The sequence below is a fragment of the Pungitius pungitius genome, chromosome 15 (genome assembly GCF_949316345.1).
Source record: "Pungitius pungitius chromosome 15, fPunPun2.1, whole genome shotgun sequence".
NCBI classification, from domain to species: Eukaryota; Metazoa; Chordata; class Actinopteri; order Perciformes; family Gasterosteidae; genus Pungitius; species Pungitius pungitius.
The window spans coordinates 1,479,034-1,499,941 of record NC_084914.1 but is presented as its reverse complement, the minus strand read 5'-3'; the positions used below and the strand labels follow the sequence as shown (position 1 = coordinate 1,499,941).

Below are 20,908 nucleotides of genomic sequence, written 5' to 3'. Positions count from 1 at the left end.
CCATGAAGGCAGTTTACAGGTAAACGTGAGCAGAAAGAATCATCATCATTAAAAAGTATAGACGACATAAAAACACGGAAACGATAGCTGCTCACAGATAAAGAATCAACAATTATCCTTTTATTAAAAAATGACAATAAATAAACAAAAAACAGTCAATGCATCTTAAAATGTAAACATGGCGAACTGCTTCCTGTTTACACTCAAACAGCTGATGGAAGACAAATTATTTCAAACATGCACATTTTATTAAGAAAACCAAACGGGTCGAGGATTTCAGCTCAACTTTTTAGACTCCGCCCACATATATACATCCATATGTATATATATATATATACATATATGTACATGTATATACACTCACCGGCCACTTTATTAGGTACACCTGTCCAACTGCTCTTTAACACTTAATTTCTAAGCAGCCAATCACATGGCGGCAACTCAGTGCATTTAGGCATGTAGACATTGTCAAGACAATCTCCTGCAGTTCAAACCGAGCATCAGTATGGGGAAGAAAGGTGATTTGAGTGACTTTGAACGTGGCATGATTGTTGGTGCCAGAAGGGCTGGTCTGAGTATTTCAGAAACTGCTAATCTACTGGGATTTTCACGCACAACCATCTCTAGGGTTTACAGAGAACCCGTTACTAGCATGGGGTACCTAATAAAGTGGCCGGTGAGTGTATGTACTGCGTCAGTATCTGTGAACACAGCAGAAACTACAATGAGGAAGCTCTTGAAGCTCTTGAAGCTCCACGTTCATATCGTCTTCTCGTGTCTCCTGGAGGTCCAACGTGAATAAAGTCTTAATGTCTCCATGTCCCACGTCAAAGTGTCCCTGAGGACACTCGTCCTAAATGTAAACCAGGTGTCTTTGGATAGAAGCTAAACGACGTGTAATTATTCACTAAAACGCCGATGAGTCGCCCCCCCGTCACTGAAACGCCGGCGCGTATCGCCTCTCGCCGCTGTGCATGGTGACGTGGCGCCGCAGGTGGCTCCCGGAGATGAAGGTCTTGCCGCAGTAGGTGCACCTGAACTGCTTGCAGTCCGTGTGCACGGTCATGTGCACCTTCAGGGACCCCGACTGGGCGAAGCGCTTCCCGCAGTGGACGCAGCCGTAGCGCTTCTCGCCCGTGTGGACGCTCTGGTGGCGCTTCAGGTTGCTGGAGTCGGCGAAGCGCTTCCCGCAGAGCGCGCAGACGAAGGGCTTCTCGCCCGTGTGGACCCTCATGTGGGTCTTCAGGTTCTTCAGGCAGGCCAGAGTCTTCCCGCAGAAGCTGCAGCTGAAGGTCTTCCCGCCGGCGTCCTGCGGCCTCCACCTGTCCCGCCGGTCTCGAGCGTGGAGCCGCACCGCCGGCTCCCTCCCCGCAGGAAGCCGAGGGTCCGTCGCCGGTGGCGGCGCCCCCGGCTGGTTGCCGTGGAGACCGGCGGGCTGCCGGTGCTCCGCCGCCGCCAGACTCACCACTTCGGTGACGGTGAAGGTCAAGCCGGCGCCGCGGGCCGAATCGGACGCAGCGGAAACGCTGGCGCCGGCGTTGAGAGGGTAGGCGTAGCCGGGATCCTCACTCAAAGCATTCTGGGTAACGAGCGGCTCGAACAGCATGCAGTCATAGCCGCTGTTTGTTTGGGGGGACGCAGAATCGGAACCAACGTCCCCACTCGTCCAGGGCCGAGACGAACCGACGCCTTCGTCCGCTACTTCCTGTTTGGTCAGCTGGGACGGGGCTTGTGTCTCCGCCTCCTGCTCGTCAACCACCCGGCAAAACTCTGCAGAGGGATGGACACAGAAGTAGAGTCATTTCCCCATAGACGTCTATGGGAGCAGAGGAGTCGCCCCCTGCTGGTCACTACACAGAAGTAGAGTCATTTCCCCATAGACGTCTATGGGAGCAGAGGAGTCGCCCCCTGCTGGTCACTACACAGAAGTAGAGTCATTTCCTCATAGACGTCTATGGGAGCAGAGGAGTCGCCCCCTGCTGGTCACTACAAAGAAGTAGAGTCATTTCCCCATAGACGTCTATGGGAGCAGAGGAGTCGCCCCCTGCTGGTCACTACACAGAAGTAGAGTCATTTCCTCATAGACGTCTATGGGAGCAGAGGAGTCGCCCCCTGCTGGTCACTACCCAGAATGCACATAGCACGTGAAGCTTTCTCCATGTTGAGAGCCCGTGGACACAATCGTCGTAGCTGCTGAATAAAGCATCCGTCCTCACCGTCCTGCTCGTCGTCCTCCACCTTGATGACTGCGTCCACCAGCGTGGTCGTCTCTTTCGTCCCTGCTGGGGCTTCTTGTCCAGAGTCTGAGCACCGCGGAGTCTCCTGGTGGGACGGCGTGGCGCGCCTCACCTCGCCTGAGGGGACGGGACACGGGACAAGTTATGGACCTGGGACCGTTGCTCATAATGTCAGAAATACTATAAAATGGTTATTTTGATCATGTCCTGTAGTCATAATCCCATTAAATGGGGAGAGGAAACAAAGCACACATGATAATCAGAAGATACACATATATGTGTGTTTATATAAATAAAACACTAATATACATTCATAGTAAAGCATTGACATGTTCGAATAGGAAGCCAATGACATAAGAGCATAACAACGTTACGTTCGGACCGCCGCTCACCTCCCGGGGCCCCGCGTCTCCTGGGCCCGGCTCCAGGGGGCCTGTGCCCGGGTCCCGGGGCCCGCGCGGCCCGCAGCTTCCTGCGCAGCGCCTCGTTCTCTCGGCGGCTGCGGGAGATCTCGAGCTGCAGCGCCGCGTAGCCGCCGTCCACCAGCGCGCAGATCTCCGCCACGGCGGCGTTGGCCAGAGCCTCCATGATGGAGGCGAGCTGCGCGGGGAAGCGGGCGGCCGGAGACATGTTTCACCGGGAGGAAAACAACAACAACAACAACCACAACAACACGGCAACAGACGAGCGCGCGCGCGCGTGTGCACGTCGGGACGGACCGGCTCAGAGGGCTCGTGACTCGAACAGACGGAAACGTGCTCGCTCCCGTCTCCCCAGCTGATGTAAACAGAACCGACTCGAACCCGGAAGTGATGTGGTGGCCGGACGACGACACGGACCCCGACTGCGCATGCGCAGAAAGATGTGCACGTTCACACTGGCTCTTTATTCCAGATGCAGATCGTCTGTGTCTAAATTGCTTTTAAAAAAATCTATAAATATTAAAATACGGGTCATCAGGACTTTGGAGCCGAGAGAGAGCGCTTTGGTGGAGGAAGCTTCACCTTCCCTCCAGGAGATGAGGTCTCATCTTCAGTACCACGGACAACACCTGAGGGTCATCTCAAACATCTTCATTCATCAGAGAAAAAGAGTAACAAACACCTGAAATTCCAACAAATAACTGAAATAAAACAGATGTATTATTAGGTTTATTAACCAACACGATTCAAACCGTTTGGGGTCTTTTTACAGAACTATTAACCATTTTCCATGACAGACATAACAACTGAATAAAAACTCAATATAAATATCTCATTCGTCTCTGTGTCGTCCTTCAAAGTCTCGTCCTGTTCAGTCACTTTGCTGCAGCTCGTCCCAGAAGCTACAGAATCACGGTTTGACACGTTTTAAACATCTCACTGATTTAATGCGTGATGCCGAGGGTCCACACAAAGGTCCGTGAGCGTCCCCCACCAGAAGCTCAGTCGGGGGGGGCCCGGACGTGACACTTCCTCATGTGCAGCTTGAGGCTGTACTTGACGATGAAGCTGCGGCTGCACAGCGCGCAGGTGTGCGGCCGCTCGCCCGAGTGGACGCTCAGGTGCGACTTCAGGTGCGCCGACTGCGTGAACCTCTTCCCGCACTGGCTGCAGCAGAAGGGCCTCTCGCCCGTGTGGATGCGCATGTGCACCTCCAGGTTCTGGGAGGTGGCGTAGGTCTTGGAGCACACGGGGCACACGTAGCGCTTCCCCCGGCCGCCGCAGAGCTGGGCTCCGCCCGCCGGGTCCCTGTAGTGGGCGAAGCCCAGCGCGTCGCCGTCCTCGTACTCGAAGGCCGAGCCGCTGCCCTCCGACAGCCGGCAGTCGGCGGGGATGGAGCCCGTCACGCTGACCATCTTGAGGCCGAAGGCGTCGCCGTCCGGGTCCTCGCTCGGGTGGAAGTGGGAGAAGGCGGCGTGGCCCTTGGGCTGCTTGGTCCACGTCGGGCCGAGGTCCGGCTCCCCGTCGGTCGGACCCGCGGCCAGGGAGCCGCCGCCGAAGTACGTCGGCAGGCCGGCGTATTCCGGCTCGCCGGCCTCCGCCTCGCCGGCGCCGAGGCGTCCGGAGAAACCCGGCTCGCTGGGAGGAGAGTCCAGACTGTAGACGGTCTTCTTCTCTGCCGGCGGCCCGCCGGAAGACTTCCTGTCGGCCTCCTCGGGCCCCGGCCAGCGTCTCTTGGTGCCCGACGCGGCGCCCTCTCCCTCGGCCGCCGTTTGGTCATCTGGAGATGAACGAGGGATCATGTGACTCTCAAACCTTCTTTGCTGCTGCGTAAATTTGGTTTTTAGGTACAGGACATAAAAATACATTCATAAGATACCTTTTATATATTTGATATGTTATATAAATCCAATCAAAATAAAGTTCCAAAAACATTCAAGGTGTTTAGGTCACACCAGTGACCACCCTGGTGGAAACACCTGTGTTAACTGGACTCTTCCTCGCAGATACCATCCAACATTACTTTGTTATCTTTAATTACAGGACGATACGTTGCAGAAACACAAGCTGCGTTGCTGCGAGTTTGTTCCTCTGTCTTTTAATTGTTCAACAAAGAGTAATTCATGTTTATAATTATTTTATCAAAGTCGACCCGGCGATGAGACGTCGCGTGACCCCACTCTGGGCCCCCGACCCAGAGGTTGAGAAACCCAGCGCGCCGCTCACCTTCCTCAAAGGCGTCGTTGCTGTCGGAGTCTTCGTCTTTGATCAACACCACGTCTGGAAGCTGGAAGCAAGATAAAACCTCCTTTGAGTCCTGATTGGACGTCTCCTTGTTAAGTTAAATTAAAGTTTTAATGAGCAACTTGAATCAAAAAGAGGAAATTAGGGATTAAATTTCAAGATCAAGCGACAGCCAAATTATTTATTAAAAGCTGCTCGGATGTAGGCGATGACCTTCTGACCTTTTGTCTAATTTAAGAACTGCTGCAGTTTTAATATCATTCACTCACATCTCACTTTAAAAATAAATATAGAATCAACCTTTCTTGGGGATAAAATAATGATTAACCCCCAAGATACAACTTTTGGCTCAAGCTAAAAACAGCTGCTTTATAAGCGATATAATGTTTCATAACGATGTTCAGGTGAATGTTTTGAGGTAAACACCAAACAATGAGATCTGTGCACAAAGCCTCTGTGTTTACGCAGTAAATAACAGTTTATGTCAACCTGAATGTAGCTTTGATGCAGAACACGTGTTGTCAAGTCTGTCTCCATACAAGCATTTAATCAATGTCCTGTTTAATGATTTACACAACAGATGACTTGACTTTTGAAATACATTGTGAAATAAATAAATGAGGCAATAAATACATTTAATCATTTCATGGTACTTTTATTTCATAATGGGACTTTATTTCATAATGGCACTTTATTTGATTTCACGTTCTTATATGCAAATCAGGGGGCGTGGCTATCTATCACATTCAGAACAGACGACAGAGCCGTGTGCAAAAAAGGCTGGCTAAGGGACGTGAGAGTGTTGACATAACGGAAGACATCGGTGGGCTCCGAGATAGCATGCTAGCATTAGCGGATCAAATCGATCAACATGGGTTATCTGCAGATACTATTTTGACACATATTGAGGGTTTTTTGGAAATACGAGGGCTTGCGGTTCCCACTTCGGCAGCTCTAGGAGGTGTTTGGGTGTAGGTGGTGTTTGGGTGTAGGTGGTGTTTGGGTGTAGGTGGTGGTGGTGGTTTCCATCACATCGAGGCGGTTGGCAGCCGCTCTCAATAAGTCTGAGAAACTTTTCTCAGACTTTGTAATGAATGAACCAGTACCTCATCTGCTACTACAACCATAGACAGTATCTATATAAGAAGGCTACAACTAACCGAGCCTATTTCTAGTCCTTTCACTGCCAGCCTGGTTTTGCACACGGCTCTGTTGTCTGTTCTGAATGTGAGAGATAGCCACGCCCCCTGATTTGCATATAAGAACGTGAAATAAAGTGGCATTATGAAATAAAAGTGGCATTATGAAATAAAAGTGGCATTATGAAATAAAATGCCATGAAATGATTAAATGTATTTATTTAATTTTGAATAAAACGGCATTGCATAGTTTCTACATTATAAAACTATCAAAGCAGAAGTTACCTTTAGATCAGCGAGTGTAAAAAGTTTATATTTTTGGGGCAGACAATGTTTAATGGAAGTATATATTTTATTACAAGAGTAGATTCTATTAATTGAATTAATTCTATTCAATTAAAAAAAAAAATCATTTTTAGTTTTCTTGTTGATTGTTTTCTCCACAATCTGTGATAACATTTTCATGTTTTTTCAAGCTCTACAAGTCGAGGATCTGCTGCTTTTCTTTGTCTTACATCCACACTTACTCACTAAAAATAAGGACTTACAACATTACAACAATTCAATATTTTTAAATAGGGACTTGTTTTGAAATACAAAGTGATTTTTTATAAATACCAATTAATTATTTCTAATTATTTATTTTAATTGTTTTAAAATACAAAGCCAATCTCTTGAAATGGCCAGCCATTATTTTAAAGAAAGAAAAATATTAAATCATTACTTTTTTTCAAATACGTTATTTTAAATAAATGATACTACTAAATACTGAGACGTCGATGTTTTGAAATACGAGACATTTTTAGAAAACCTTCCCGTCCTCCAGCGGTCACCGCGTGTTTTGTTCTGAAGAGCAGCCGGTCACAGGTGTACCTCCTTGGGCACCATCAGGACCCCCCCTCCGTCTCCGGCGCTGGAAGCGGCGGCGTCTCCCCCCTCGCCGTCCCGCTGCCGCCGCGGCGTCTCCGCCCGCTTCTCGCCGACCGCGACCGGCGCGTCCTCCGGGTCCCGCGCCGCCGCCGCCGCCGCCTCCGCGCCGCCGCTGCCGCGGACCACGATGGACTGGATGAGGTGCAGCTTCTTCTTCAGGTCCTCGTTCTCCTGGTGGCTGCGGCTGATCTCCATCCGCAGCACCGCGAAGCCTTCGTCCACCACGTCGCAGATCTCCGCCACGGCCGCCGTGGTCAGGGCGCCCATGATGACGGCGAGCTGCTCCCGCAGGGCCCTGCTGCCTAACGCGGCCATGGCCCGCCGCCTGGAGAGGAGAACCGAGGACCCCCGCCCCCCCTTAACGGGATGTTTGGATGGTAAAACTCTGGCCCGTCGCTCGCGTCGAAGACCACCAACGGGCTTATGGTCTTTCTACTTCCGCTTCACCCGAGCTTCCGGTGTGACACTTCCGACCACAAAATAAGAGCCTGTTGTTGTTGTGTCAAACTGTTTCTTTGGGGTCTTTTGAAGCGGTTGTCAGGGCAACGGCAAACAAATACATCCAATGTTTTTTTGTTGTTTTTTTTAGTCACGTGACTGGTGGTGCCTGCCTATAACCTTGAATACTTTATCTATTCATATATATCATTATTATTATTATTTAGTCACCTATATCTTATCGAGTGTGCTTTATCAGCAGAATTCAACCCAGTCTTTAAGAAGGCTAGAAATATGGTTTTAATTATTGATTAATCTCACTGCCGTTTAAAAAATATCAGACAATGTTAAAGGAGACAAAGAAAAGCAGGAAATGTTCTTATGAAAAACATGATGTTTTTACATTGTTAACAGATAATTCTAGAATATTAAAATGAGTGTGTAGGTGGTGTGGGGGAGGCTTTGTTAGTGGGACCAGTCGTTGTTTCTACTGGGAGAGACGCCTTGTGGGACAGAGGACAGGGCACAAAGAGCATGTCTGTATTAGTATTATACAATGAGATCTGTGTATGACGTCTCAACTGATATAAAGCCACTGTGGAACAGAAGAGTGGTTGTTGCTCGTTGCTATGGAAACGACCCTTGGGGTGGGGGGGCGAGGCTGTAATAGCACAGTGCGGCTAGCTAGCTTGAATAAAACAATGGAAGCGAGCTAATTCCACCATGCTGAAGGAAGTTCACGCTCCACACCATCTTTCCTTCGTGGTGAAAAGCGAGTGGACGAAGCATCATTATTTACTCTTTACTTATTTACTCTTTACAACTCGTTTTAGTCGAGTCTCTACGGAAGTTAGCGGTGAAAATAAAATGGCCGCTGCTCTGCACTCCTTCTCCATCGATTTTAATGCGGACGTCTGTTCTACTGCGGGTTCAGTTCCATCCTTCAAACAAAGACAATGTCCAAACAATTCAGTTTACAAAGATATAAAAACAGGGAAAAGCATCAATTCTCCACATTTGAGTCAGAAACCACCACAAGTTGTTTCTTCCAGAGGACTCGGCCTCTTCTGGCTTCTCTGTGGACTGTAAAGTCCCAAAGTCGTCCTTCACAAACCTTAAGTGTCAATCTCAACCCCCCCCCCCCACACACACACACACACGCTTCTTCGCCTCAGGTGTCCACCGGGCGGCTTAAATGTCGTCAAACCAAAGCCCCGGGTACTTGCTGTGTGAGCGTCTCGGACGCTACGCCGCCGCGTGGTGCTTCTGCTCATGGATCCTCAGGTTCTGCTTTCCGGCGAACCTCTTCCCGCAGTGCCGGCAGGCGAAGGGCCGCTCCCCGGTGTGCACGCTCTGGTGCGTCTTCAGGTGACCCGACTGCGTGAAGCGCTTCCCGCACTGGGCGCAGCTGTACGGGCGCTCGCCCGTGTGCACGCGCACGTGCGTCTCCAGGCTGCGGGACGAGGTGAAGCGTTTCCCGCAGAAGCTGCAGACGAAGCGCCGGCCGTCCCTGCAGAACCGGCTCAGCTCCTGCGGGTCCAGAAGGGGGCTCGGGTCCGACGGCGCCGAGCGGTGAGGGAGGCCCTGATTGGTCCACGAGGCGCCGAGGTCAGGGTTCGTGTCGTAGGGGAAGCTGCCGATCCGTCTCAGCTCGGGGGGGCTTTCCCCGGACCCAGACAGGAAGGGCCGACCCCCCGACCCCCCCTCAGACGGAGCCTTGCAGTCCGACTCCAAGTCGATCGCCGCGTCCGAGGCGACGCTCTCTGCGGCGCCCGCAGACCCCGGTGCACTGTGGGTCCACCGGTGTTCTGGGACGACGCTGCTCCGGTCCCACAGCATCATGGCGACCTCCGCCGAGTGCACCGTCAATCCGCAGGGTCCTCCGTCATCAGGGTCCAACAGCTGCCCCGCGGTGCCTTCACACAACAACAACAACAAGTAAGTCATTTCCTCATAGACGTCTATGGGAGCAGAGGAGTCGCCCCCTGCTGGTCACTACACAGAAGTAGAGTCATTTCCTCATAGACGTCTATAGGAGCAGAGGAGTCGCCCCCTGCTGGTCACTACACAGAAGTAGAGTCATTTCCTCATAGACGTCTATAGGAGCAGAGGAGTCGCCCCCTGCTGGTCACTACACAGAAGTAGAGTCATTTCCTCATAGACGTCTATAGGAGCAGAGGAGTCGCCCCCTGCTGGTCACTACACAGAAGTAGAGTCATTTCCTCATAGACGTCTATGGGAGCAGAGGAGTCGCCCCCTGCTGGTCACTACACAGAAGTAGAGTCATTTCCTCATAGACGTCTATAGGAGCAGAGGAGTCGCCCCCTGCTGGTCACTACACAGAAGTAGAGTCATTTCCTCATAGACGTCTATGGGAGCAGAGGAGTCGCCCCCTGCTGGTCACTACACAGAAGTAGAGTCATTTCCTCATAGACGTCTATGGGAGCAGAGGAGTCGCCCCCTGCTGGTCACTACACAGAAGTAGAGTCATTTCCTCATAGACGTCTATAGGAGCAGAGGAGTCGCCCCCTGCTGGTCACTACACAGAAGTAGAGTCATTTCCTCATAGACGTCTATAGGAGCAGAGGAGTCGCCCCCTGCTGGTCACTACACAGAAGTAGAGTCATTTCCTCATAGACGTCTATGGGAGCAGAGGAGTCGCCCCCTGCTGGTCACTACACAGAAGTAGAGTCATTTCCTCATAGACGTCTATGGGAGCAGAGGAGTCGCCCCCTGCTGGTCACTACACAGAAGTAGAGTCATTTCCTCATAGACGTCTATAGGAGCAGAGGAGTCGCCCCCTGCTGGTCACTACACAGAAGTAGAGTCATTTCCTCATAGACGTCTATGGGAGCAGAGGAGTCGCCCCCTGCTGGTCACTACACAGAAGTAGAGTCATTTCCTCATAGACGTCTATGGGAGCAGAGGAGTCGCCCCCCTGCTGGTCACTACACAGAAGTAGAGTCATTTCCTCATAGACGTCTATGGGAGCAGAGGAGTCGCCCCCTGCTGGTCACTACACAGAAGTAGAGTCATTTCCTCATAGACGTCTATGGGAGCAGAACTCCTGTGACTCCTCCTGACGGGACGGCGACTCGGTCGCTCTCTCACCGTCCTCGTTGAGCAGCAGTTCGCCCGACGCCTCGTGGTCGCTCTTCTCCTCTTTGGCCGCCTCCACCTTGATCAAAACTACATCCTGGTCCTCGGGCTTCTCTGTGGCTCCTGAGGGAGAACCCTGGAAGAAGAGAAGGCTCATCGGATCTGAACCAAATAAACACTGAACCGCTATTCGTTCATGAAAAGGCAAACAATGTACCACACTTAAACAAACAGAGTCTCCTTGTGTCCCTTTGTGTCTCTTTGTGGTGTCTGTGTCTCTTTGTGGTCTCCTCCCTGTCTGCTTGAGGGACACCAGGGGGTCCCTGAGCCCGGTGGACCTTTCGGTCCTCCTTGCTCGACCATAGACGATGTTACTAAGGGTAGAACAGTTGAAGCAGAGAGGAAGATGTTTGATAAGACCCACCTCTTTGGGTGCAGAGGTCAACTGAGCTGTGACCTCCAGCCTGGGGGCTCTTCCACCTCTTTGGAGGTTTACTTTCATAGGTTCGGCCCCCCGGCGCTCTGTGAAAAACAAACCATGACACCTGTGATCCCGGGTCTGAGAGCACGACCCACCGAACTCACCGAGTGTACAAAGCGGAACTGATTGATGACGTCTTTCTATGTCAAAGAAAATGGCGGGAAAAGTCAGGAACTCGGTTCTGTAAAGTAACGGTTTTAAAACAGTTCCACTTTTTGGTCACGTGGGCGCCACTTAATGACGCGTCTCGGTGCATTTTCTCAATATTGAGAATCACTTCTTCGCGTGTACATGAAGGGGAACAAACGTATTCCCGACAAACCTGTTAAGGCCTGTTAGCTGTGCACGTACCGGGGCGCGACGGGACGCGACGGGACGCCGGCTGTCACTCACCGGGAGGGAGGTCCCCGCCGCCCGGTGCCCGCAGCCCGCCGAGCTGTCGCCGGTGGTCCCGGGCCGCGGCGCTCTCCATCTGCTGCAGCTTCCGCCGCAGCGCCGCGTTGTCCGCGGCGCTGCGGCGGAGCTCCACCCGCAGCACCGCGTAGCTGTCCTCCACCAGCTCGCAGATCTCTGACACCGCCGCGCTGGTCAGCGCCTCCATGATGGACGTCAGATGGGCGTGAAACGCGTTGTAGCCCGTCATGTCGGGACGACGGGGTTAAATCTACATTAAGGGGGGGAGGGGGGGGGGGGGGGGCTGCGTGCTGCCGGTACGCCGGTGGGTGGGTGACCGGTGGAGGTGGGGAGACGGATGGATGGATGCTCCGGTTAATCGTTGTTGATTGTTGATGAATCGGTTGTCTCCTCCTCTGAAGTGGCTTTAACGGAACAACTTCCGCAATGCCACTTTCAAAATAAAAGCTCAGAAAGAATCACTAGGTGATGCATTCGCGTGCACTTTTAAAAAATGTCAAGTATCAGTAACAAAACAAGTATCAATAATCGAATTGTTGATCTAAAGTTGTTGCATGATGATATTGACAATATCAGCGATGACTACACAAATGCTAAGATGAACTATTATACTCTCCGTTTTGTGCCAAATACCATATTAACTACATACACTTTGAATGCTAATTTTGTGGATATAAATCTGTTACATTTTTGTAATATGATAAAGAATGTAATGAATTTGAACCCCACCCAAACAGAGTCTGGACCCAGTTGGTGGCATATCTTTAGGAATACATTTAAAGGAGAGTATCTGTATGTACACATTACATGTGTTTATATATATATATATATATATATATATATATATATATATATATATATATATATATATATATTTTCTCCACTACACGCATATATATTCTTTGAATGAAAGTTGAAATGACATGTAACGTAACTAGTTTTCTTGTGGTAGAACACAGTAGAACCACAGTACGTGAACGCAGCACGCGGTCGGTTTCTACGGCAACGCTTGTTAACAGAGAGGACGATGGTTTACAGTAAGTTTAAAAACATCCTTCCTCTGCTTTTGTAATGTTAAGTTCTGTAATGTTTAAATGATACGTGTAACTTTACGAATTGCTGAATAATAATAGTTAAAGTAGCCGTTGTTGTTCGCTGGGACTTGTTTAACTACCATTATTACTAAAATACTTAACTTTTAGCACCACTGTGTCAAGCTAACTCTAAGAGCTAACGCTAGCTTACATGTAGCATGCTAACGTTATGACGGTAAAGCGAATGTGACTCTTAACTTTAAACTGTCAATCATGTCCATCATTTGAAAGTTAGTTAGCTGTGTTGGACACAATTAAAGGGAAGTTGTATTGGCAGGGCAGTTGTTAGCAAGAATAAAAAAAAGTGTTTTATTAATAAAACTTTAAAAAGTACAAAGCACACAGAGAGTAGACCAACTATGATTATGATTAAGATAAGACACATCAGTTAAGTGACAGTTATATGCATGGATTATAACATAATAGACCCCTGGCTACAGATGTTTGTACATCATCTAGATATTTATCTCTTTGTGCAGTTTTTTATGGATAAAATGTAATTACATAATTACTATGTCCATTGGACAGTAATAGAAACACAGCAGGCATAATGATGACCCCTCTGATGTCGTCATGCGTATAACGCATGTCCACTGCTGTTATTATTAAGTTATTACTTCCCGTCCAGTCACAGAGGAGCTGGTCCGCCAGCGGGCCGAGCACAACGAGGGCCAGATCTTCTCCCTGGAGGAGGTTTCTCTGCACCAGCAGGACATCGAGAGGATGGAGCACATCGACAGGTGGTGCAGAGACCTGAGGATCCTCTACCTGCAGAGCAACCTCATCTCCAGGATCGGTGAGAGGACCGACTGCACAGACTCATTCATCATCCGTACTTCTAAAATATCTCAACATCTCATTCGTTCGTGCAGAGAACGTCGGCCGCCTGAAGAAGCTGCAGTATTTGAACCTGGCCTTGAACAACATTGAAGTCATTGAAAACCTTGAAGGTGGGTGCGTTTTGGTGTCATTTTTATCTTCAGTATTCATGTGGAAGATTCCCAGCAGTGATGCACCTAACTATTCACTTAGTCTGGATTGTTTAATGAATAATTTAGCCATAAAACACCCACTAAATGTCTGAGGAAAGGTTTTTTCAGATGCAGGATTTTAAAGAAGCCGAAAACTCTCCCGAAAATGAAAAATTTTTTTATACATTGAATAAAAGATGAGTCAGACATCAAAGGGCTCAACAATAATCGTCACTTTCTGGTGAAGGACGAAGAGATCGTGTCAATAATGAGATAATGTTCTCCACTTATCTGTGGGTCAATGAAACACCGGTCAGTAGATCTCCAGTGATGTCATCACGCACATCACACATCAACAGATGAAATGTTCTTTGATGTGATGTCATCAGCAGCAAGGTGTCACACCTGAGATCACAGCTTGACTAATCGATTAAAGGCTGCAGCTCTTTGTTGTCTGTTTTCTGTGTGTGTGTGTGTGTGTGTGTGCGTGTGTGTGTGTGTGTGTGTGCCTGCTGGCTTCCTGCCTCCAGGCTGCGAGAGCCTGCAGAAGTTGGACCTGACGGTGAACTTCGTGGGCTGCCTGAGCAGCGTTGAGTCCCTGCAGCACAACGTGCTCCTCACAGAGCTCTTCCTGACGGGGAACCCCTGCTCTCAGTTTGAGGGCTACCGGCACTACGTGGTGGCCGCGCTGCCTCAGCTGCAGGTGGAAATAAAAGCCGATTTGTCCTTTACATCAGTGAGTGTGTGGAAAGTTTAAATGAGTGAGATCCGTTTGGTTCGGTCTCCGCCCTCAGTGGCTGGACGGGACGGAGATCAGCCGGACGGAACGGCTTCGGGCCTCTCAGCGGCTGGAGGAGGTGAGGAGGCGAGTGAGGGAGCAGGAGGAGGAGCACTTGAGGAGGAGAGCCAAGGAGAAGGAGGAGGAGATGAGGAAGAAAGGAGGCGAGGAGAAGAAGCCGGGCTCCGACGGCCGCTGGTACACCGACATCAAGGCGTGAGTACGAGCATCACCACGGTGCCCTATTGCATGCTGGGAAATGTATTTAGAACATGTATTTGATAAAAATCTGTTTGGTTTATGGAAGTGAATATCAGCACCACGGAAAGAACCCCCCCAGTGACCTCAAAGTCACAGATAGTTCCACGTGTCTGTAGGCCAGCGCCTGAGGAGAACCAGGAGGAGAACCAGGAGACAGAGGAGAACCCGGCACCCAGCGACCCGGAGGAGGAGGAGCGGTTGGAGAAGGAGTTCTGGCACACGCCGTGCGCATTCACGCCCGAGTCCCGCCTGGAAATGCACCGCCACCTGGAGGAGAAGAAGAAGGCCAAGGAGAAGTAGGTGCTCAGCCTGTTCGCAATTAGTGAGGTCAAAGGTCATTTCTCAAACAAATGCAAGGAAATAACATTTAAATACCGAATTTAATAGATGTACAACACCTTCCTCCTCAGATACAACTAGATGATACATAACTGTTCACACTATTTATCCGCTTGAAGGGGAGTTTTGTAGTTTCCACTCTTGGCCTCCAGGTGTCTCTACAACACCACTCTGACCCAGGATCAGTTTGAACAGAGCCAATCGGCTCTCAGGAACTTTCTGATACTCACTGATGGTTATCGATGAATAAGACCCATCATCCACTAAATGAACATCATGCTGCATTGAAGGAGACTTGAAACCAGAGACTGAGACCATAAACTCATGTTTACAATGTTTACTGAGGGAAAAAATCCAGAGAGAAGTAGAGTGTTGGAACCGGAAAGAGACAAACTCTGAACTCACTGTTGGAACAACAAGACCCAGGACGTTCAGTCCGGGTTCATCCGAGGGGTTAATGAGGAGCTCCAGCTCAGAACAAACCGTCCTGCGAGCGGAGGAGACGTGAGTCGTTTCAGCTGGAGGACGCCAACCATCCCGAATGAAATCAGTACACAACCACAGATGGAGAAGGACACCTAAAGACAGAGGGTCCCCAGCAGAAACCTAGTTAGAGCTTCTTCCAGAACCTTGAACCCATGAAGAGGTTTCACCTTCACTCCGGTTTCACTGAGGTCACTGATTCCGCTGTTACAAAAAGTGACTTCAAATTCAGAGCTGATAAAGGACCACACAGGAAGTCTCCTCTGGGTCAGTCCAAGTGGGGCCTGTGATACCAACACCTGACTTCTTCACTATGGCAACGGCCCGCTGATTGACAGGTCACCACTAGAGACGTATACGTGGTCTCTACGTCCTCCTCAGTCCAGGTGATGTCACTTCCTGTTCGCATAGCCCACATAGCCCACTTTCCCCACTAATCTACAGCGAGATGGTTGATGTTTCCACGTTTCCTCCGCTGCGCTTTAAGAGGAACCTTTGGGCGTGTTGGGAGTTACATACAAGTCCAGTCCGAGGTTTAAAGGTCATGTAACAGAAGCGTGTGCTTTCATGAGCATGTCCCGTGTGCAGGACTTAAGTCACGCCTCAAAGGTCCAACTCTCAGTCCCAACCCTAAAGGACCTGGTGCTGACCCGAGGCTGTGACCGCACGCGTCTCTGTGAGCGGGACGTTTGATGGACGGGGGTTGGATCAAAGTGGTCAAAGTGGATGGTTGCCCTCTGTCTCACCCACACTCACATTGACCCACAGTCTCCACATGTGTGGCACAAGATGAAACAACACCCTCAAACCATCAGCCAAATAGAGGCAATTGCCTTGGAAGTCGTTACGAGCCCATCACATCCAGCTGAAGGAGATCGCCTTCCTCGCTGCTATTCAATTCATTTTATTTGGTTCAGCCCAAAATCGCAAATTACAAATGATCCTCAGAGGGCTTTACGGTGTGTACACATGTGACATCCTCACATGCTCCTCATGTGTCCCTCACCTCAGCACAGGAACAAACCCTGATACATGAAAACCCTTCTTCCATGGGGGACAAAGGGAAGGACTTCTGGGGTTCAATCTGTGTTCCTCCTCTTCAGTCAGACCGAATCAGGATTTCATTCATTTGTTGGGTAATAATAAAGACACCTCAGATAAAACCACACGGTTGTAATAAACCTTGAATTGTCCTCTGAAGATATTAGACAGCACTGTCTCTGGAGGAAGTTAAAGGTGATTGTGTTTATGGTTCCTTTGGGAAGAAATACTGCTGTAAAGGACCTACTGAACCTCTCGGGTCCACCTCATCTCACCAGGGGCCTTCTGCTCCGAGCAAAACACAAACGCCAGCTAATCATCAGCCAAAAGCATCCCCTAATTGATGGTCTGTTAGAGACCTGTCAATCACAGTAGCCCTGCCCTACAGTATCCCCTGCTTTATGACCTGCCTGTTTGACTCTAAATGGACTATAATTAGAGAAGTAGAGTCATTTCCTCATAGACGTCTATGGGAGCAGAGGAGTCGCCCCCTGCTGGTCACTACACAGAAGTAGAGTCATTTCCTCATAGACGTCTATGGGAGCAGAGGAGTCGCCCCCTGCTGGTCACTACACAGAAGTAGAGTCATTTCCTCATAGACGTCTATGGGAGCAGAGGAGTCGCCCCCTGGTGGTCACTACACAGAAGTAGAGTCATTTCCTCATAGACGTCTATGGGAGCAGAGGAGTCGCCCCCTGCTGGTCACTACACAGAAGTAGAGTCATTTCCTCATAGACGTCTATGGGAGCAGAGGAGTCGCCCCCTGCTGGTCACTACACAGAAGTAGAGTCATTTCCTCATAGACGTCTATGGGAGCAGAGGAGTCGCCCCCTGCTGGTCACTACACAGAAGTAGAGTCATTTCCTCATAGACGTCTATAGGAGCAGAGGAGTCGCCCCCTGGTGGTCACTACACAGAAGTAGATTCATTTCCTCATAGACGTCTATGGGAGCAGAGGAGTCGCCCCCTGCTGGTCACTACACAGAAGTAGAGTCATTTCCTCATAGACGTCTATGGGAGCAGAGGAGTCGCCCCCTGCTGGTCACTACACAGAAGTAGAGTCATTTCCTCATAGACGTCTATGGGAGCAGAGGAGTCGCCCCCTGCTGGTCCCTACACAGAAGTAGTCATTTCCTCATAGACGTCTATGGGAGCAGAGGAGTCGCCCCCTGCTGGTCACTACACAGAAGTAGTCATTTCCTCATAGACGTCTATGGGAGCAGAGGAGTCGCCCCCTGCTGGTCACTACACAGAAGTAGAGTCATTTCCTCATAGACGTCTATGGGAGCAGAGGAGTCGCCCCCTGCTGGTCACTACACAGAAGTAGAGTCATTTCCTCATAGACGTCTATGGGAGCAGAGGAGTCGCCCCCTGCTGGTCACTACACAGAATGCAGCTTTAACTCATGAAGCTCTGACACACTTAAAGAACTGGAGGTTTCCTGCTGACATGAACTTATTCTCTTTGAAAGCACAATCCATTAGAACCCAGACATATTCATACAGTAAAGTGAAAACAGGACGAGTCCCTCTCTTTTGGTGAAAAGACAACATGTGTCTGTCTCATTATGACGAGATAAATAAAAGGAGTCAACTGTGACATGAGTTCGCTATCACTTTCATTGTGTATGTGTGTGTGTGTGTGCATGTGTGTGTGTGTGTGTGAACCCTTGATTGCACATTATGTTCTGCATCTGTGAACCTTCTGGAGTAGAAGTGTCTCTCTTCTTCACCCCAAAGACCTCATAACTCTGCTCCTGTCATCCGTAGGTCTACACACACACACACACACACACACACACACACACACACACACACAGACGCAGACACACACACTTCAGTCCTTCTGCTTCCCTGCAGGCAGACACAGAAGAAGACGGCGGCCCCCCCTCGGACGCTGATCACCGCTGAAGGACGAGTCCTAAACATCAACGAGCCGAAGTAAAGGTTCTCTTAGAGTTAAAGGTTAAAGGTCAAATGAGACCTGAGGACACGATGTTGTCAGGTTCAAAGAGCTGAGGTCGTTTCCTCCACTGATGACCTGCAGCTGTACTTCTACACTGTGGTACTAATACCTTTATTGTATCATTACTCTGTAATATTATTATATATATATAATATAATATAATATATGTAAATATATTTACAGCAGTAAGTAGTACCTGCTGCGATTGATGGTAAATTGAATCGACCAATCAGCTCGTGAGCAGCAGAAAGCCACATAATTGTTCTCATTCTGTCTCAGCAACAAAAACACGTCCAATCAGATTCTTGCGTTTAGTTTATTGGTGAAACAATAACAACAACACTAACAGCTGTGATGTGTTTCCTCTGAGAGCCTCCTCCACACAGCGAGCAGTGCTCTGTGATTGGCTGTGATGACGGAGCTCCTCCTCTCTTACAGACTGGACTTCAGTCTCTCTGAGGATGAAGAAAACAACTCCATCGTGTTGACCCTGCAAGTCTACAGGTACGGAACCATGAGCTCACCATGACCTAATGCTCATTTACAACCAGAGAAGAAGTCCTCCGGATCCTTCAGCTGTCTCCACCACGTTCCTGTGAATCCCTTTGTCCCCCCCCCACCCCCCCACAGACACATGGACACCTCCCTGATGGACGTAGATGTCCAGCCAACCTACGTCAGAGTCAAAGTCAAGGGAAAGGTAGGCCTAGTGATTCAGAGCATGTCCTGTTTGATACATGTATGCTCCTCTATCTACACATGTGTATCTCACATGTGGGTTTAGATTAATGCCTCCATCTGGTGTGAGTACATCAGTACATGTAGTGTGTAGTATCAGTACATACTACACACTACATGTACATATAAACATGGACGAAGAGTCTGATTTACATCCAGATAAAAGGCAGAGTCAGCAAATAGGTTTTTTACACCTTCTGCTGAGTCATCTCCCGGCTGTGAGCGGTCCGATGTGCAGCAGCGTGAGACGCCCCCCCCCCCCCCCCGGGTCAGGGACAGACGACCCGTTTCCTGTCTGGACCTGTCTGCTCTTTGTGGTGTCTGTGTCTCTTTGTGGTCTCCTCCCTGTCTGCTTGAGGGACACCAGGGGGTCCCTGAGCCCGGTGGACCTTTCGGTCCTCCTTGCTCGACCATAGACGATGTTACTAAGGGTAGAACAGTTGAAGCAGAGAGGAAGATGTTTGATAAGACCCACCTCTTTGGGTGCAGAGGTCAACTGAGCTGTGACCTCCAGCCTGGGGGCTCTTCCACCTCTTTGGAGGTTTACTTTCATAGGTTCGGCCCCCCGGCGCTCTGTGAAAAACAAACCATGACACCTGTGATCCCGGGTCTGAGAGCACGACCCACCGAACTCACCGAGTGTACAAAGCGGAACTGATTGATGACGTCTTTCTATGTCAAAGAAAATGGCGGGAAAAGTCAGGAACTCGGTTCTGTAAAGTAACGGTTTTAAAACAGTTCCACTTTTTGGTCACGTGGGCGCCACTTAATGACGCGTCTCGGTGCATTTTCTCAATATTGAGAATCACTTCTTCGCGTGTACATGAAGGGGAACAAACGTATTCCCGACAAACCTGTTAAGGCCTGTTAGCTGTGCACGTACCGGGGCGCGACGGGACGCGACGGGACGCCGGCTGTCACTCACCGGGAGGGAGGTCCCCGCCGCCCGGTGCCCGCAGCCCGCCGAGCTGTCGCCGGTGGTCCCGGGCCGCGGCGCTCTCCATCTGCTGCAGCTTCCGCCGCAGCGCCGCGTTGTCCGCGGTGCTGCGGCGGAGCTCCACCCGCAGCACCGCGTAGCTGTCCTCCACCAGCTCGCAGATCTCTGACACCGCCGCGCTGGTCAGCGCCTCCATGATGGACGTCAGATGGGCGTGAAACGCGTTGTAGCCCGTCATGTCGGGACGACGGGGTTAAATCTACATTAAGGGGGGGAGGGGGGGGGGGGGCTGCGTGCTGCCGGTACGCCGGTGGGTGGGTGACCGGTGGAGGTGGGGAGACGGATGGATGGATGCTCCGGTTAATCGTTGTTGATTGTTGATGAATCGGTTGTCTCCTCCTCTGAAGTGGCTTTAACGGAACAACTTCCGCAATGCCACTTTCAAAATAAAAGCTCAGAAAGAATCACTAGGTGATGCATTCGCGTGCACTTTTAAAAAATGTCAAGTATCAGTAACAAAACAAGTATCAATAATCGAATTGTTGATCTAAAGTTGTTGCATGATGATATTGACAATATCAGCGATGACTACACAAATGCTAAGATGAACTATTATACTCTCCGTTTTGTGCCAAATACCATATTAACTACATACACTTTGAATGCTAATTTTGTGGATATAAATCTGTTACATTTTTGTAATATGATAAAGAATGTAATGAATTTGAACCCCACCCAAACAGAGTCTGGACCCAGTTGGTGGCATATCTTTAGGAATACATTTAAAGGAGAGTATCTGTATGTACACATTACATGTGTTTATATATATATATATATATATATATATATATATATATATATATATATATATATATATATATATATATATATATATAT

The 20,908-nt window shown here is 49.6% G+C and overlaps 4 protein-coding genes across 4 annotated transcripts; 1 reads left to right on the top strand and 3 right to left on the bottom strand.

The window, feature by feature from the left end:
* Window positions 1–52: 52 nt before the first annotated feature.
* LOC119209038 (zinc finger protein 629-like) lies at window positions 53–3,029 on the bottom strand. Its single transcript, XM_037457973.2, has 3 exons — window positions 2,630–3,029; window positions 2,217–2,354; window positions 53–1,770 (listed from the first exon to the last, which is right to left on the bottom strand). Exons 1-3 carry the CDS (start codon window positions 2,865–2,867, stop codon window positions 935–937), a joined length of 1,212 nt encoding a protein of 403 aa, XP_037313870.2. The 5' UTR covers window positions 2,868–3,029; the 3' UTR covers window positions 53–934.
* A 344-nt stretch (window positions 3,030–3,373) lies between these two features.
* On the bottom strand, window positions 3,374–7,622 carry LOC119209036 (protein glass-like). The gene is made up of 3 exons (XM_037457970.2): window positions 6,916–7,622; window positions 4,886–4,946; window positions 3,374–4,439 (listed from the first exon to the last, which is right to left on the bottom strand). Exons 1-3 carry the CDS (start codon window positions 7,285–7,287, stop codon window positions 3,661–3,663), a joined length of 1,212 nt encoding a protein of 403 aa, XP_037313867.2. The 5' UTR covers window positions 7,288–7,622; the 3' UTR covers window positions 3,374–3,660.
* Window positions 7,623–7,627: 5 nt separating this feature from the next.
* Window positions 7,628–20,740, bottom strand: LOC119209039 (zinc finger protein 16-like). The gene is made up of 7 exons (XM_062557831.1): window positions 20,000–20,740; window positions 19,464–19,647; window positions 14,681–14,817; window positions 11,384–11,641; window positions 10,934–11,031; window positions 10,522–10,645; window positions 7,628–9,326 (listed from the first exon to the last, which is right to left on the bottom strand). Exons 1-7 carry the CDS (start codon window positions 20,247–20,249, stop codon window positions 8,656–8,658), a joined length of 1,722 nt encoding a protein of 573 aa, XP_062413815.1. The 5' UTR covers window positions 20,250–20,740; the 3' UTR covers window positions 7,628–8,655.
* On the top strand, window positions 12,305–19,258 carry LOC134105117 (dynein axonemal assembly factor 11-like). Its single transcript, XM_062557626.1, has 9 exons — window positions 12,305–12,441; window positions 13,127–13,294; window positions 13,371–13,448; window positions 14,000–14,172; window positions 14,264–14,463; window positions 14,625–14,804; window positions 18,231–18,311; window positions 18,775–18,840; window positions 18,967–19,258. The coding sequence occupies exons 1-9, from the start codon at window positions 12,432–12,434 to the stop codon at window positions 19,118–19,120; spliced, it is 1,110 nt and encodes a 369-aa protein (XP_062413610.1). The 5' UTR covers window positions 12,305–12,431; the 3' UTR covers window positions 19,121–19,258.
* Window positions 20,741–20,908: the final 168 nt, after the last annotated feature.